The following is a 13,930-nucleotide window of genomic DNA, read 5'->3' as shown; positions in this document are numbered from 1 at the left end:
GGTACATTTCTTATAATTGGGAAATTACTACAATTAAAGCAAATGAAGACTTCTTGATAAATAAGAATCCTTTTCCACACTTTGTTAAACTCTTCTTTCCTCTACTCAACATTTTTTTTATCTACTAAACCAACTTTCAGTCTTTCCTTCTACTTATATTTCGAGACTATCACTCCTTTAGAGTCTCCATCTACATCTTCCCATCAACTAGCAATTCTTTGTTCAAAATGACATTATCCCGATCTGACTTTGAAGACATCCCCATAGGAGAAGCTAGACCAAGGGGACCCTATACTTGTGCTAACTACAGGTCGCAGTTTCGCAAACAATCGGTGCCTTTATCCCAACCCAGAGATGATTCACCGTATGTCATTCAGCTTAACAAGACTCCGTCTAATTTAACTCCATCACAGAGACTTAAACTTCGCAAATCAAATATCAATCACTCCATTTCACAATTGAAAACTGACGAGACTTTAATAATAAACAAAGTTAAAACTAATACCGTACCGACTATCATTGATAATAGAGACGAAGAAGTAGACGATTCACTTTTCAATGTTCCATTTTCACAACAATTAGTTGCATTGAGTCAAAGAGAGAAACTCATTTTTGACAACCAGCCACGTAATTATTCCTTCATTAGTAATTCCACAAGGGCATCTTCGATATTTTCCAAACACAGCTACGATGATGATAGTATGTCCTCATTAGGTATTGATGATTATGACTGCTGCAATGCAAAGTCCCCACCTGTTCTTACAAAAGGGTTCAATTCTATTTCCAAGGATGCTCAAGAGTTGACGTTATTGTTCAATAAGGATGAAACTATGCAAATAAGTGAAGAAAGTTTTCAAAAGAGAAAGCTATTAGCAGAGTTTGCAAAGATGGATATGCCCTCCACCCCGGGACTGTTACAGTATTCCTCCGATCCTAATGGCCCTGTACCTATACCAGATCCCGTCCATTTCAATAAATATCATTCATTTACTAGACCATTATGGTTACCTCCAAAAGCAACTCCCGAAAAGCAAAAGCACCACCGACAATCCCAAGATTTGATTCAGAATGCAATACTAGAAGAATCCAAAGTTCAACATAAGAGGTTGCAAGACATAAAGAAACTCAACAAGCAAAGAGTCAAAGATGTCAAAGCATGGGAAAATTCATTCTTGGTCAAGAAAGATTATCAAGATGTCAATTGGAACAAATTGAAAGATTTGTCATGGAAAGGAATTTCTTCCAAAATTAGAGGAACTGTTTGGTGGAAATTACAATTGTTGAAGGGAAATAAGCAATTTGATGAGAAATTTTGCAGCCATTATTTTGATCGGTTCAATGATATCGAAGCGCATATTAATAATTTGAATAATATGGTTCTGAAATATAGACGAATGGGGAATGAATCAAATTGTTATTTCAGACAAGCTCAATTGAGTAAAGATATAGAAAATGAGTTATCGAGAGTGATAATACCGCATTTATCACTTCATGAAGCCGCACAAGTCTATGATTCGATTCAAACTGATATACTACATGTATTCCCTGATATGAATTACTTCCAAAATGAACATCAAGTTAACGAACTTACAAAGATCGTAATGATTTACATGCTTTATTTGTATGAAAAGGGTGAAGCTTGTAAATTCAGTCAATTATATTATCCTGGTTTGTTACATTTCGCAGCCATTTTATTGTATAATTTCAAAAATCGTTTCAAGGTACTTATAACCCTATGTCAATCCATGTCAGATAGGTTACCTAATTTACTATTATCATATATGTTTGGTCCAACCGAAACAAAACTGTTAATCAAGGATTCGTTGAATAACTATATTGTGAAGAAGTTTGAACATATGTTCCGGGATCGTCTTAGCCGGGTATTTATTCATTTCAAAATACACAATATCGACCCATTTGAATACTTACCAAACCTACTATTATCAGCATTTAGCAATTTATTCAACTTTGACCTTGCCAGTCACGTTATAGACTTGATTTTCTTCAGTCATGACAACGATGAGACTATAATCAAGCTAATTTTGGGATATATGACAAAAACTGAATATAAACTATTTGGTTCTAAACAAGAAATACTTCAAACTTTGTTGGGATCCTCAATTAAGAATAAAAACAGCGTTGTCTTCAACTATGTCAATGTCGGTTATGAAAAGGAATTTATAGATTTAGTTAAAGGTATGTAATGATAATAAGTCAATTATAAATACACATAAGAACGAACGCAACTATACACTTTTGAATTGAAATAAAAACAAGTATCACAACCCCTTTTGAATAAATCTATTTAGATTCATTAATGGCTTTTAAAAGTTCTTCCCCATCCGCAGGTGTCTTCACTCTCAAAACATATGTAACGAACTTTGTAGGATCTTTTGGATCAATAGTAGGCACCCTCACAAGCGGTCCAGTGACCAGATAGGTAATATCTTTCGAAATCAAACAATTCAACAAAATTCTCAACCCACCATCAGCACGGATAAGAATTCTTGATTTTCCAGTTTCTTTATTCTTCAAAATCTTTAAATCCCCAACTCCTTTATTAATGTATGGATTCTCGGTATTAGTGACATCAAATTCCATTAATTTTGCCCGTTTGGAAAATACTAAATCTTCATCTTCTTCCCCCGTGGATACGGCTTCCATTTTTTCAGAAGGCATTCTGGCAACGGGTGTGAATTCAGCTCCGGATTCTTCTTCTTCGACTTTTGAATCATCTGCTTCCTTCTCTTCACCGGCAGCAGCTACGCTTGCGGTTTTTGGTGCAGCTCCAAAAGTGATGCTACTTCCAGTGCCGAATGAAAATGTTGATTTTGGAGTTTCAGATTGAGGTTGATTTGCTGGATTGAATGAGAATTGGAAGAGTGGTTTTGTTTGCTCGGGTTTAGAATCTGTGGATTCTTGTTTGTTTTCTTGTGGTTTGAATGAGAAGGTTGGCTTTGTTGCCGATTCACTAGGTTTGGTTGCGGCGGATCCAAATGAGAACCCAGACTTTTCTGAGGATGCAGATGCATTGAATGAAAAAGAAGGTTTTGTGGCATTTGTTGTGTTTCCAAAACTAAATCCAGGTTTGTCGTCTTTCTTTTCGGTGGAAGCAAAATTGAAAGCTGGTTTATCCCCCCCAAAGCTCAATGCTGGTTTATTTTCTTTCAAATCTGATGTAGTGGTAGCTGGGGCACTAAAATTGAATGAAGGTGTTTTGTTATCTTGACCATTTGTAGTTGTTCCAAATGAAAATGGGAGTTTATTTTCCTTTTGCTCTCCTGCATGGGTAGAACCAAATAATCCAGTAGGTTTGGCAGCTGTTGATGGTGCACCTGTTCCGAACGAGAAACCTGGCTTAGCATCATCCTTCTTTGTCTCCTCAGTATTAGTTGAAGTCACATTAAATGCAATCTTCGGCTTAGCTGGATCTGCGGATAATTTAAATACATCATCTTTAATAGCTTTATTGAATTGAAAAGTAGGACCCTTGATCTCTATTTCATCTTCAGAATCATCCGAATCTGGTTCATTCTTTTTTGCCAACTTCTTTGGGTCAAATGTAAACGGTGAACTCTTGACTGTTGGTTTTGTCGAAAGGGTGAATTGAGGTCCTTGGATTTTGATCTCTTCTTCGCTTTCTTCTTCTGAACTGGAATCGATTTCTATTGGCTCTGGTTGGGATTCTGGCTTCTTCTCTTTGGGTTGTCCAAATGTGACACCACTGGCCGTGGCACCAGTGTTAGATGGCTTGAATGAGAATGATGCTGCTGCTCCTGGTGCAACTGGAGCTGGAGCTGCGTCATCTTTCTTGATATTAAATCCGAAAGTTGGTGCGGTAGTTTTGCCGAAATTAAATGTTGTAGATGGTTTGGTAGCAGTTTCATGATTGGTAGATTTTGGAGGGTTAAATGAAAACGTAGAAGCAGGAACTGTAGAAAGTTTCTGTTGATTCGATCCCATTAATGTAAATGATGTAGTTGGAGCAGGCTTTGCTTGCGGAATAGCAGATGCATTAAATGTATTAGTTGAAGTAACGCCCGAGGCCAGTTCTTCCCCAATTTTCTTATAATAATTGATATATTTCTCAGCGACCGATGTGAAATCAACCACAGTATTTGGGGTATTCATTCTATTAACAGCTTGTACAAACATTTCATTCAATGCTCTAATTTTACTATTCTTGTCAATGGTCGTTGTATTAGTGGTTGTAAAAGCAGGTTGGGTGGCTGGTTTGGAAAGGAATCCAAAAGCATTACCAGAAGCAGCAGGTACCTCTCCTGCTGGTTTAGCTCCAAATCCACCAAATCCTTTGAATCCATTAGAGTCTGCAGCAGCAGTACCTATCCTTCCTTTCGGTTTTAAGATCTTTCTCCTGGCTAACACATCCGATGATGCAACCTGTACTTGTTGGGGTTCATCTCCCTCACTATCTCTATCAAAGCTATCCTTTGTGATTTGACCATCTGCGACTCTTTTGGCCATTTTAATCAATTGGTCGGGTGCGTGGGGGAATGTTATATTGGTGATTTGTGTAGTTGTTTACGTTTTGAGATGATGCCGATCAGTTCAGAACGAATGTATGGTGGCAGATGGGGTTGGAGCCCTAAACATTCTACACCCGCACGTGAGGGATTTTTTTTAGACAACGCACGTGATCAAATTTAAGTATTGCGGCTTGGATGTTTTCTCTCACACATTGAAAATTTTTCTTAGTGATCTCTCTTTTGTATGGGCGACGCAGTAAGCAGAGGGAAAAAAATTATCATCAAAAGAATACATTTTTATGGACTTGTTAATTTCTCTCTTTCTTTCTTCTTGTTGTAAGAATCATCAGTAAAAGTATGTGATAACGATGATAGAGAGTAAATGGAAAGAGGACTAAGATGCAAAGCAACTACTGAATAGTGAAGGATATAACAACTATTATTCATATACAGAAAATGAAGTAATCGTTTCAATCAAGTTCATCGTAAATGATAGAAAAACAGACAACAGCAAGGCTACTACCGTTATACAATTCAAACAATGAAATAGCAATGTGTTAAATAAGGAAGACGAAGTATATCACCTAGATGATAGAAATTAGAATGAGTTATCTTTAAATTATTTAACTACCACTGTCATTTTAAAGTCTATTTCAAAATATCCTAAAATATCGCAATTAACATTATGGAAGATGTTTTTGAACTTCCAAACCGCTGCTATGATTTTGCAAATCTTAATGTCCTTTCCAGTCCTATATAAATATTGTCCGTATACTAACATTTCCTTTTTAGAATGGCTCCAAAGGTTCAACAAACTAAGGCTGCTAAGGCTGCTGCCGCTTTAGCCGGTGGTAAGAAAGGTAAAAAGAAGTGGAATAAGGGTAAGGTTAAGGATAAGGCTCAACACGTTGTTGTCTTAGACCAAGAAAAATACGACAGAATCTTAAAGGATGTCCCAACTTACAAATACGTTTCCGTCTCTGTCTTAGTTGATAGATTAAAGATTGGTGGTTCTATTGCCCGTGTTGCTTTAAGACAATTAGAAGACGAAGGTATCATCACCCCAGTCTTAAAACACTCCAAGCAAGCTGTCTACACCCGTGCTCAATAGATATTTTTGATTCTATAAAGTTTAAAATTTCTGTATAATGGATCTATAATTTTTATTTTTCACGAAACCACATTCACATAATAAATATATAAAATTTGTATAATATTTTGAAGTATTCTATTACCCAATTGTAGAAATGTAAATATGAAATATACTATACGTGTTGTATATTATAAAAGCAATATTGCCTAGAGTAGCCGTACCCGTGTGAGATCAAATTTCATCTCGCAGGGCCAACAGTTCGCAGTATTTTTGAATGTTCCGAGTTTTTCCTACCACACCCATTACTAACTCACACCATCTCCTTTTGCACAACCCACCATGTTAGCAACTATACGGCCTTCTTTATTATCTAGGGCGACTACAAGAGGGTTATATGTACCCACCAGAAGCTTCTTTGGTTCCTCGAAACCCCAAGAATACCAACTTTCAAAAATCTTAAATGGGACTCCTAATCAACTTTACAACATCGTTAGTGAAGTAAGTCAATATCAACAGTTTGTCCCCTTTGTCGAGGAATCCTACATCTCACAACGTTGTACTAAGAACACCCCAACTAGAGCTGGATTACAAGTTGGTTGGAAAGATATAACTGAACGATTTGAATGTGTATTAACTTGTCATGAAAATAAATCTGTACATTCAAAATCAATTCAATTAGACTTATTTGAAGATTTAGAAACCAAATGGGTATTTAATCATATTGGGAATAATAAATGTAAAGTTGATTTTACTTTAACTTATAAATTTAAGAATCCAATTTATGATAGAATTAGTTTTATGTTTGCACCTCAAGTAAGTGAAATTATGATTAAAGCTTTTGAAAAGAGGTTAATTCAAATCAAAACACAAGAAGCCAAGGAGAAATATTCTCTTAAGAAGGAAGAAGCACAAACAGAGAGTGCTGTTTGAAGGAGTATGATGCCTTTGAGTGTTAGATAAAGCCTTATAGATTGTATATAGATTTGCATTCAGATTTTAGAATAAAATTAATAGAGAATTACGATTAAATGATAGCATTTGGCTGGTAAGCGAAACCTTTACTCCTTCATGTCGCCACAACAATTACAAAGTCGTTTCCGGTTCTTTTGGACGTGTCTGACCATAAGGTGAGATTTTCCAATTCTAGATCTCATGTCAACGGTCCGCAACTGTCATAGTTTCCCATTGTTGATTTGAACGATTCGTATCAGCCTTATTGTATTAGGCTTCTCGGAAATTTTCATTGTAATTGAACTAGTCAAGTAGGAGATCGAATAAAACATGAAGTGGTTTCCGAAGCTAGATCGATTGGAAAGACTGTTTATTCGTTCTCATGGCCAGTCTTGGTGAGCTATATCCTTCTGTCAAGATTTGATCATTCCCAAGTGTGGCACTTTGAACAATCTTGAATCGCTCACACTTCAACTTGAGTTTGTAATCAAGGAAATTAATCATTTCTCTTTTCACATGGCCTTATTGCTATGCTGTTGACCTCATCGACCCAACGGCGATATCGATCCGTAGTCAGGGATACCCAGAGAATAAACCAAGCTCACGTAACGTTCCTTGGTTTGTTCCCCTCCGATAATACTCCAATTCTTGGTTAGGGTCCCAGCCGCTAAATTATATTTCCAACAAAAAACGGTTAAAACTCCCCGCATTTACATATACATGTAATAATAGAAAAACCCTCAAAAACCCACCAACAAAGAAAAGTTACAATAAAATGTTCCCCGGAGATTAATAAACGAAAACAACCACTTTCATTTCTTATTGTTTTGCAGCCAATGAACAACTACGATAAATACCCAATAATAATTTTTACGAACCCCCCCTCCTAAATCAACAAGACTATTACCCTAAAAAAAGAAATCATATTACTAACTAGAAGCTTGTTCCCGGGTGTAAAAAAAATATTGCTCGGTTGTAAAACAAAGAAAGAAAAAAAATAAAAAATGTCGTAAAACGCATGTCATCAGATTTATTGGCGTTATCAATGATTTATTTTTTATTTTTTTCTTGATTTATTGATTGATAAAAAATTGCAACCCTCATCAAATCTTCTGATCTGCAGGCTGGTGATGATGGCTATATATTTTTTTCTGATTTGATGTTGTTTCGAAAATTGAGGCGGCTTTTTGATGCAATGGAGAAAGATCATCATGTCTGCTTTTGATTTATACAGTCTAGATAGCAAAAACAACAAAACTGTTGAATTTGCCTTGTGGCTTTGCAAGCTGTGCATTTCCTTTCCTTCGGTTGCTAGGCAACTTTGTACAGATGGAAAAGTACATTCATGCAAATCAACTTATCTGTCAAAAAACCAAGAATATTTCGGAAATACAAAAATAAAAAGAAAGATAAAGGGTTAACTGATACGGAAGAAGAAAGAAAATAACAAGAGATAAGCATAAGATAAAATCAATTCTTGCAATAAAAAATGAAGCATGTATTAGTAAAAAAACCTCTCTAAGTAAAAACCCTCCTATATAACCATAGCTAAAAAAAATGAATGTATATCTCTCTATAAACCTTGATGCGAAATATAGTAACAACGATAGTAATAATATAATGTCTATAACACAGTTATAACCCAATAATATAATATAATGTAATAGTAAAATGCAAGCATATATCAAATTTTGATTGAAATGAAATTTTAAATAGGTACTAATCCATTAGTACCCACATTATAAACTCTTAAATAATGATTTGGAATTCTTTCCAATTCTATTGAAACTCTTCGCCTCATCTTTGTCAGTTCAGATGTTCCTGCGCTAACTAATTGTTGAGTTGAAGTTGCCATAACCAACGATTTCTCAAGCCAGGAATCATCCATATTTAAAGCACGAATACAACGAAGACATTGTTTATAATATCTCTTTTTGGATGGAGTTTTATCAGGTGCTGGACTCCATTTATAATCGGAATCAGAACTGAAACTCAAAGGATAATGTGGTGATACTGCTGAATGGTCATAATCATCAGAAGTTTCCCCATCGTCAACATCTTCTTCCTCTTCGTCGTCCGATTGATGTAATTCAGACATATCTTGAATATCTTCTTGGCCGTCATCTTGTTGTTCGTCAATGGTATCAAATTCGCCATCCTCTTCATATTCCCCTTCTTCCTCTATAATCTGTGATGGAAGTGGTAAATTTGGATTTGAATGAGATCTAGTAATTTGATTAATGTATGGTGGAACAATTGGAGTATCCTTTTTTGATGCTCTTGATAATTTAGATTTCAATTTTGAAAATTTCCCTCGAAATGGATCTGAAGATGAACGTAAACGAGTCACAATTGAACTAGCACTAGAAGAAGAAGAAGATTCTTGATTTCTTCTTCTTCTCCTTCTTGGAATGGTTCTATATTTTGGAAGTTCACGTTCATCGACATCTAAAGAAATATCCTTGCCAACATTAAGAGCTAAATTCCAATCAATTAAAGCTTGAGTAGTTTCAAAAGCCAACAACATTTGTTCATTCTCTAACCGTACTCTTAAAACATTTTCTCTTTTTTTATAATCAGAAGCTAATCCAACTTTAGCATGTTGTAAAGAATATGATCTAATTAATCTATTTTTAAATATTCCCAACAGTTTAATCAAAGTATACAATTGTAAATCATGTTGATCAGTAAATGATGAATTTAATCTCTTAGTTTCTTTAGTCGGCATTTGTTGTAATATTGAAGCTTTAAATTGAACTAATTGATTTTCAAATATAGTTGGTATAGCATAAAAATTCACTTGAGTTGAATTAATTTCAGCAATTTGATATTTCCACAGTCTATTAGCTGAAACTTCATACGGATTTATATATTCCAATTTCCGAGCAATAACTCCAATCTTATATACCGATGGGCTATATGCAGGTGGGGAACAAGATTTTGAAGAAAAAGAAATAGGTGCGAAAAAATCATCAAAATTTGTAGTTGCAATATTTGGACCTAATGAAGATGAAACAGGAAATCTTGGACATCCTCCTGGAGCTAATGATTGATATTCGGGTGGGTATACTGGATTAGGTTCAATGATTCTTAAATATTCATCTTGTTTTGAACTAAAATATAGTTGTTTATTATCATCCGGATATATGGAAATAGGAGTTGGCGGAGTCAGTGGACGTTGATGGTGTAGTGACAAATCATCTGAAGAAGATGAAGCTGAAGATGATACACTATCTACTCTACTTGGTCGTTGTTTATGACGGCTGATCTGTTGTTGTTGTCGTTGTTGTTGTTGATGTAGTATAATTGGAGTTAATGGTTGGGTATGGATTGTCATTGGTCTACCTGAATAAATATCGATTTCACTTGATAAGGTAGCTGTACAACTCATATTGACATTTTATATGATTGATCTCTGAAACAAAAGTGGATGATGAATTACCTATAACTTCTCTCTAGTAGTATAAAATTAAAAAACAATAGTAAAATAAAAACAGGTGGAATTGATTTGATTCTTATATTTTTGAAACTGTGGTTGCTTGAAAAGGGGTAAACTATTTGTATGGTAATACTGACAGTTTATAAAAAATATTATTTTTTATTCTCAACTGTTGTGAAAGTTTCACAAAAAAATAAATTATTAATTAAATTAAACTTTTATTTTCTATTTGAGTTTCTTTTTTTTGTTCCCTTTAAAATTTTTTTTTTTTTTTTGCTGCAATAGAATTTTAAAAATTTCTTAAACCTGCGGTTGGTACACCGTAATTTGTTTTTAAAAATAGATAGGAGACTATTAAGATAACACACACTCTCACAAGCCTTTACCTTTCTTGGAAATGTTAAAGAAATTATAGGAGCCAAGTAATTAAGTGAAAACGTTTTAATCTATTTATCTAATAGAGGGTATATCTTCTGATATTTATATTAATTTACTCTAATTTACTACAGCCTCACCGATTTCCTCCCATTCCCATAATATCCGAGTTAATTAATTAAACCGATATATTAATTTCAAATAAAAAAATAACTGACCATTAATTCCATAGTGTACCGAAAGATTTTATGTATGATTTAAAATTGTAAATTAAGTTCCATTTACGCCAAGGTAAGTAACGTACGACATCTCATTATATTGGTATTTTTTTTTTGATAAACCCATTGAGAGAGACATTTTCATTTGAAAGTATTAACCGATTTCATTATCCTTTCATTTTTATTTATCATAGATAAATAATTCCAAATAGAGAAAAGGTAGAGCCGTACTACAAATACTAAAATCATGTGCATACTTCTTTACTTCTTTGCTTGTGATTTGAACTTTGAAATGGCTTTGATTCTGAATTTTTTATAGGGGTGGACGATTCCTAAAAAAAAATAGGTTTGGTTGACTATCCCCTCAATTACCAAAATGTGTCAAAACTCAAACTTTTTTTTTATTTTTCACGTCTCCTGTTCCTTCCCTGACTTCTTGCTTACAAACACATGAAATTACTCTCCATTATAATACTTAGTCATCACATATATCTAACATCTCCCCCTCCATCGTACAATAGATTGAAAAGGGAATGTATAACGTAATAGAACTGTTATTTTCAATTATAACAATCAATCGTTGCTAATTAGAAAACAAAAAGAAAATGAATACAATTGTTGTAAGGCTTTGCGCAAATTTCTAGCCATACGTCATATTTGTTCTGAGTCAAAATTATTAAGCAAAAGCAAATAGAAATCATTCAAATTTCGAGCGCATGGTCTCCATGGGGGGCCTTCCCCACCTCTTCGTCATTTACGACGACGTGGGCTCCTACAGCATAACTAAAAATATCAATAGAACAATCCCTGCTTACTAAACGTACATATAAACTTGCTTCCCCCTCCGTCTCGTCACATTTGATTTCTCAATAGAACAATACTGCTGACTAAACGTACATGTCAACCTCTTCCCCCTCTCTATCTCATCGCGTTTGACTTCTCCGCGGCCTTAAGCGGCCCCACTATTTTTTACATTAAGGTTAAGGTGCGCTTACACATTTCCTATTTTCACTTGGTACTAATCCTTTTTTTTGTTCAAAAGTACCCCTAAACTAAAGTTTAAATCAGACAGTCCGGTTTTTAGATCCTCCATAACTGTCAGTTTGGTCGGGGGCTCGTATTCCTCTCTCCATTTGCCCCCTCATTCGGCAACAAGCCAAAAAAAAAGAACAATTTACAACCGTCAAAAGCCAAAAAGTTTTAACGCACGCCTATTATGTAAAAAAAAAAAAAAGACAGCGAAGAAAAATGTCTTCGTCGGATCGCTATCTTTGTTCCAATTAGGAAATTTTAATTTTTTTTGTCGCCATCACCATATCACGCGCGCATCATCCGGTTATTCCCCTAACTACCGAGCAAAGAAAAATTGTCTGTTTACACCTCGGAACTATTCCTGTTTCATCCGCGAGATAAATGTGAGTCAAAACTTCTTCCATAATATTCACACGACTGGAGTTTAAAGTTTGTCTTGGTTAGAGTGGAAGTATGGGGTGACTCCCAGTGCATGGTATACGTAGTCAAATGTGTGATTTGTGTCACATATTAGTGAAACACATTTGAAATGTGTGAATTTAAGAACTATTTTGATCCCCAAACATCCGCGATAGTCTGGAGATAAGGATTAATCCTTGGAATAAACACACCGCCTAGAATAATATTATTATTAATAAGCCATGACATCATGTATATTCCTAATTCCGGTTATTCTTGAACACCGCTTATCTCCATTCTTCCTTTCTCTTTACCTCGATTGCATAGTAAAGTGATCGCTTCCCGGTATCAATAGAAATCTATGACCAGTAGTCAATCACCGCTTTAGCCGCTTTCGATATTTTTTTACCTGCATCCTTTAACCTTCTCTTTCATTTAAGTTGTTTTTGCACGATTTATAACTCGGATAGTTTGATAAATTGGATAGAACGGCAACTTTTTGGAACATTTTTTTTTTACAAATATCGCGGATGGCATTGGCTGCAATTTTTTATTTTTTGCGTGTGGTTGCAAATTTCATGTCTTTCTTTCCGAGGCTATTTTGCGTTTGTACCATGATCGGCCCACGGAACTAGTTTTGTTAGTTTAAACACGATGAAGCCAGATCCAACCAACTTCATTGGGATTGTAAAGGTCAGCTAATACATTTGATGAGAGAAACCTTTTACATGCATATACGCAAAAAAGAAAGTTCTTTAGTTGTAGACTCTCCCATTGAGAAAGCCTTTCTGTACTGTCTAGTAATCCCTCCCTGGAATGTCTCAATGCCGGGATTACTTCAGGCATTAGATAAAATTAGCTGGAATATTGATTAAGCGGTTTGTGGATAATAAAATTTCCATGATGCAATCATATGTCGATATATGCAGCTCTCTGTGACTCCTGAGAAATTCTTTTGAGATTAGATCGAAGTTTTTACTTGGTGAAATCTAATATTTGTCAAAATTGATATAGACCGCGACCTTTTTGGATGTCACGAGGGGGGCAGAATCTGGTGATGTTATTTCGTCTATGTTCACGGTCCACGACCAACTCAATGTTATCGATCTGGACGTTTCGATGAAGGCAATACCCCGGTTGACAATGAATCAATTAGATCCGACAGATCTGTTCGAAACAGAGAAGCTTTGGAAGACATTAGAGAACGCTTTGAGAAATACCAGGCAGAAGATTCCAACAGGTTTAAATCATCAGAATTTCTTCAAGCAATTTGGTATTCCAACCGAAAACTGATGTGCAAGTCATCAGCACCTATTATCTAAACTTAAAATAAGTGATTTACCCTTGCGTGATGATTTCAAAAAGGTTGAAACGGTTCTACTACATAGAAGCTTTGAAAAATCTGATCGAAGATGAAAACACAACTTAAATGCATTGTATTAAATTCTCATTTCCATTTCCACTGGATATTTTCGAAGGCTAGTAAGCTTGTTGGGATGGAATCATTGTGTTTATTGCCTGTTGTTTAGCAATGATTTAGTCAAATCTTAACTAGTATCAGCTGGAAGTGTCGCTTGGTTGCAACTCTGCTCTGGTTCAACAACACAAATTAACATATATATAAAGTAGTGAAAGTAATGAATGCAAGCAATTGCTAAGGTGTATAATATCATTCCAGACATATCACTTAGCTTGATTATTCTCTGTACTTAGTTCATACTGCCTCTTGTCTTAAGTTCTTAACTGAAGAGCTTCAAGATTGATATTTTTTCGCAGTTGTTCCAGAATTTACTAACCAAATTTGCAGCATAAATTTTAGGCGCCACAAATAAGAAATGTAGATTTATCCTTTTCTTTTCTTCTTTACATTTCACCATCAAATGCAAGTCAAATTCAACTACATTTATTATTCATCCTATTCCTACAATCAAGTAAT

At 35.0% G+C, this 13,930-nt stretch overlaps 5 protein-coding genes across 5 annotated transcripts; 3 read left to right on the top strand and 2 right to left on the bottom strand. All coding sequences in view use genetic code 12, as the record gives it.

Moving 5' to 3' along the window:
- Positions 1-227: 227 nt before the first annotated feature.
- Positions 228-2,204, top strand: J8A68_002735 (uncharacterized protein; the record flags this gene model as incomplete). Its single annotated transcript, XM_049406516.1, has 1 exon — positions 228-2,204. The coding sequence occupies one exon, from the start codon at positions 228-230 to the stop codon at positions 2,202-2,204; it is 1,977 nt and encodes a 658-aa protein (XP_049263958.1).
- Positions 2,205-2,301: 97 nt separating this feature from the next.
- J8A68_002734 (nucleoporin) lies at positions 2,302-4,485 on the bottom strand (the record flags this gene model as incomplete). The annotated part of the gene is made up of 1 exon (XM_049406515.1): positions 2,302-4,485. One exon carries the CDS (start codon positions 4,483-4,485, stop codon positions 2,302-2,304), a length of 2,184 nt encoding a protein of 727 aa, XP_049263957.1.
- Positions 4,486-4,786: 301 nt separating this feature from the next.
- On the top strand, positions 4,787-5,598 carry RPS25B (40S ribosomal protein eS25; the record flags this gene model as incomplete). The annotated part of the gene is made up of 2 exons (XM_049406514.1): positions 4,787-4,794; positions 5,280-5,598. 2 exons carry the CDS (start codon positions 4,787-4,789, stop codon positions 5,596-5,598), a joined length of 327 nt encoding a protein of 108 aa, XP_049263956.1.
- Positions 5,599-5,919: 321 nt separating this feature from the next.
- Positions 5,920-6,510, top strand: J8A68_002732 (ubiquinone-binding protein; the record flags this gene model as incomplete). The annotated part of the gene is made up of 1 exon (XM_049406513.1): positions 5,920-6,510. One exon carries the CDS (start codon positions 5,920-5,922, stop codon positions 6,508-6,510), a length of 591 nt encoding a protein of 196 aa, XP_049263955.1.
- A 1,729-nt stretch (positions 6,511-8,239) lies between these two features.
- On the bottom strand, positions 8,240-9,922 carry J8A68_002731 (uncharacterized protein; the record flags this gene model as incomplete). Its single annotated transcript, XM_049406512.1, has 1 exon — positions 8,240-9,922. The coding sequence occupies one exon, from the start codon at positions 9,920-9,922 to the stop codon at positions 8,240-8,242; it is 1,683 nt and encodes a 560-aa protein (XP_049263954.1).
- Positions 9,923-13,930: the final 4,008 nt, after the last annotated feature.

This window comes from Hemisphaericaspora subhashii (assembly GCF_019202705.1).
Source record: "Hemisphaericaspora subhashii strain CBS 10753 chromosome Unknown scaffold114, whole genome shotgun sequence".
Taxonomy (NCBI): Eukaryota; Fungi; Ascomycota; class Pichiomycetes; order Serinales; family Debaryomycetaceae; genus Hemisphaericaspora; species Hemisphaericaspora subhashii.
Note: the sequence above shows the minus strand (reverse complement) of the source record. Positions and strands in the feature narration are given on the sequence as shown.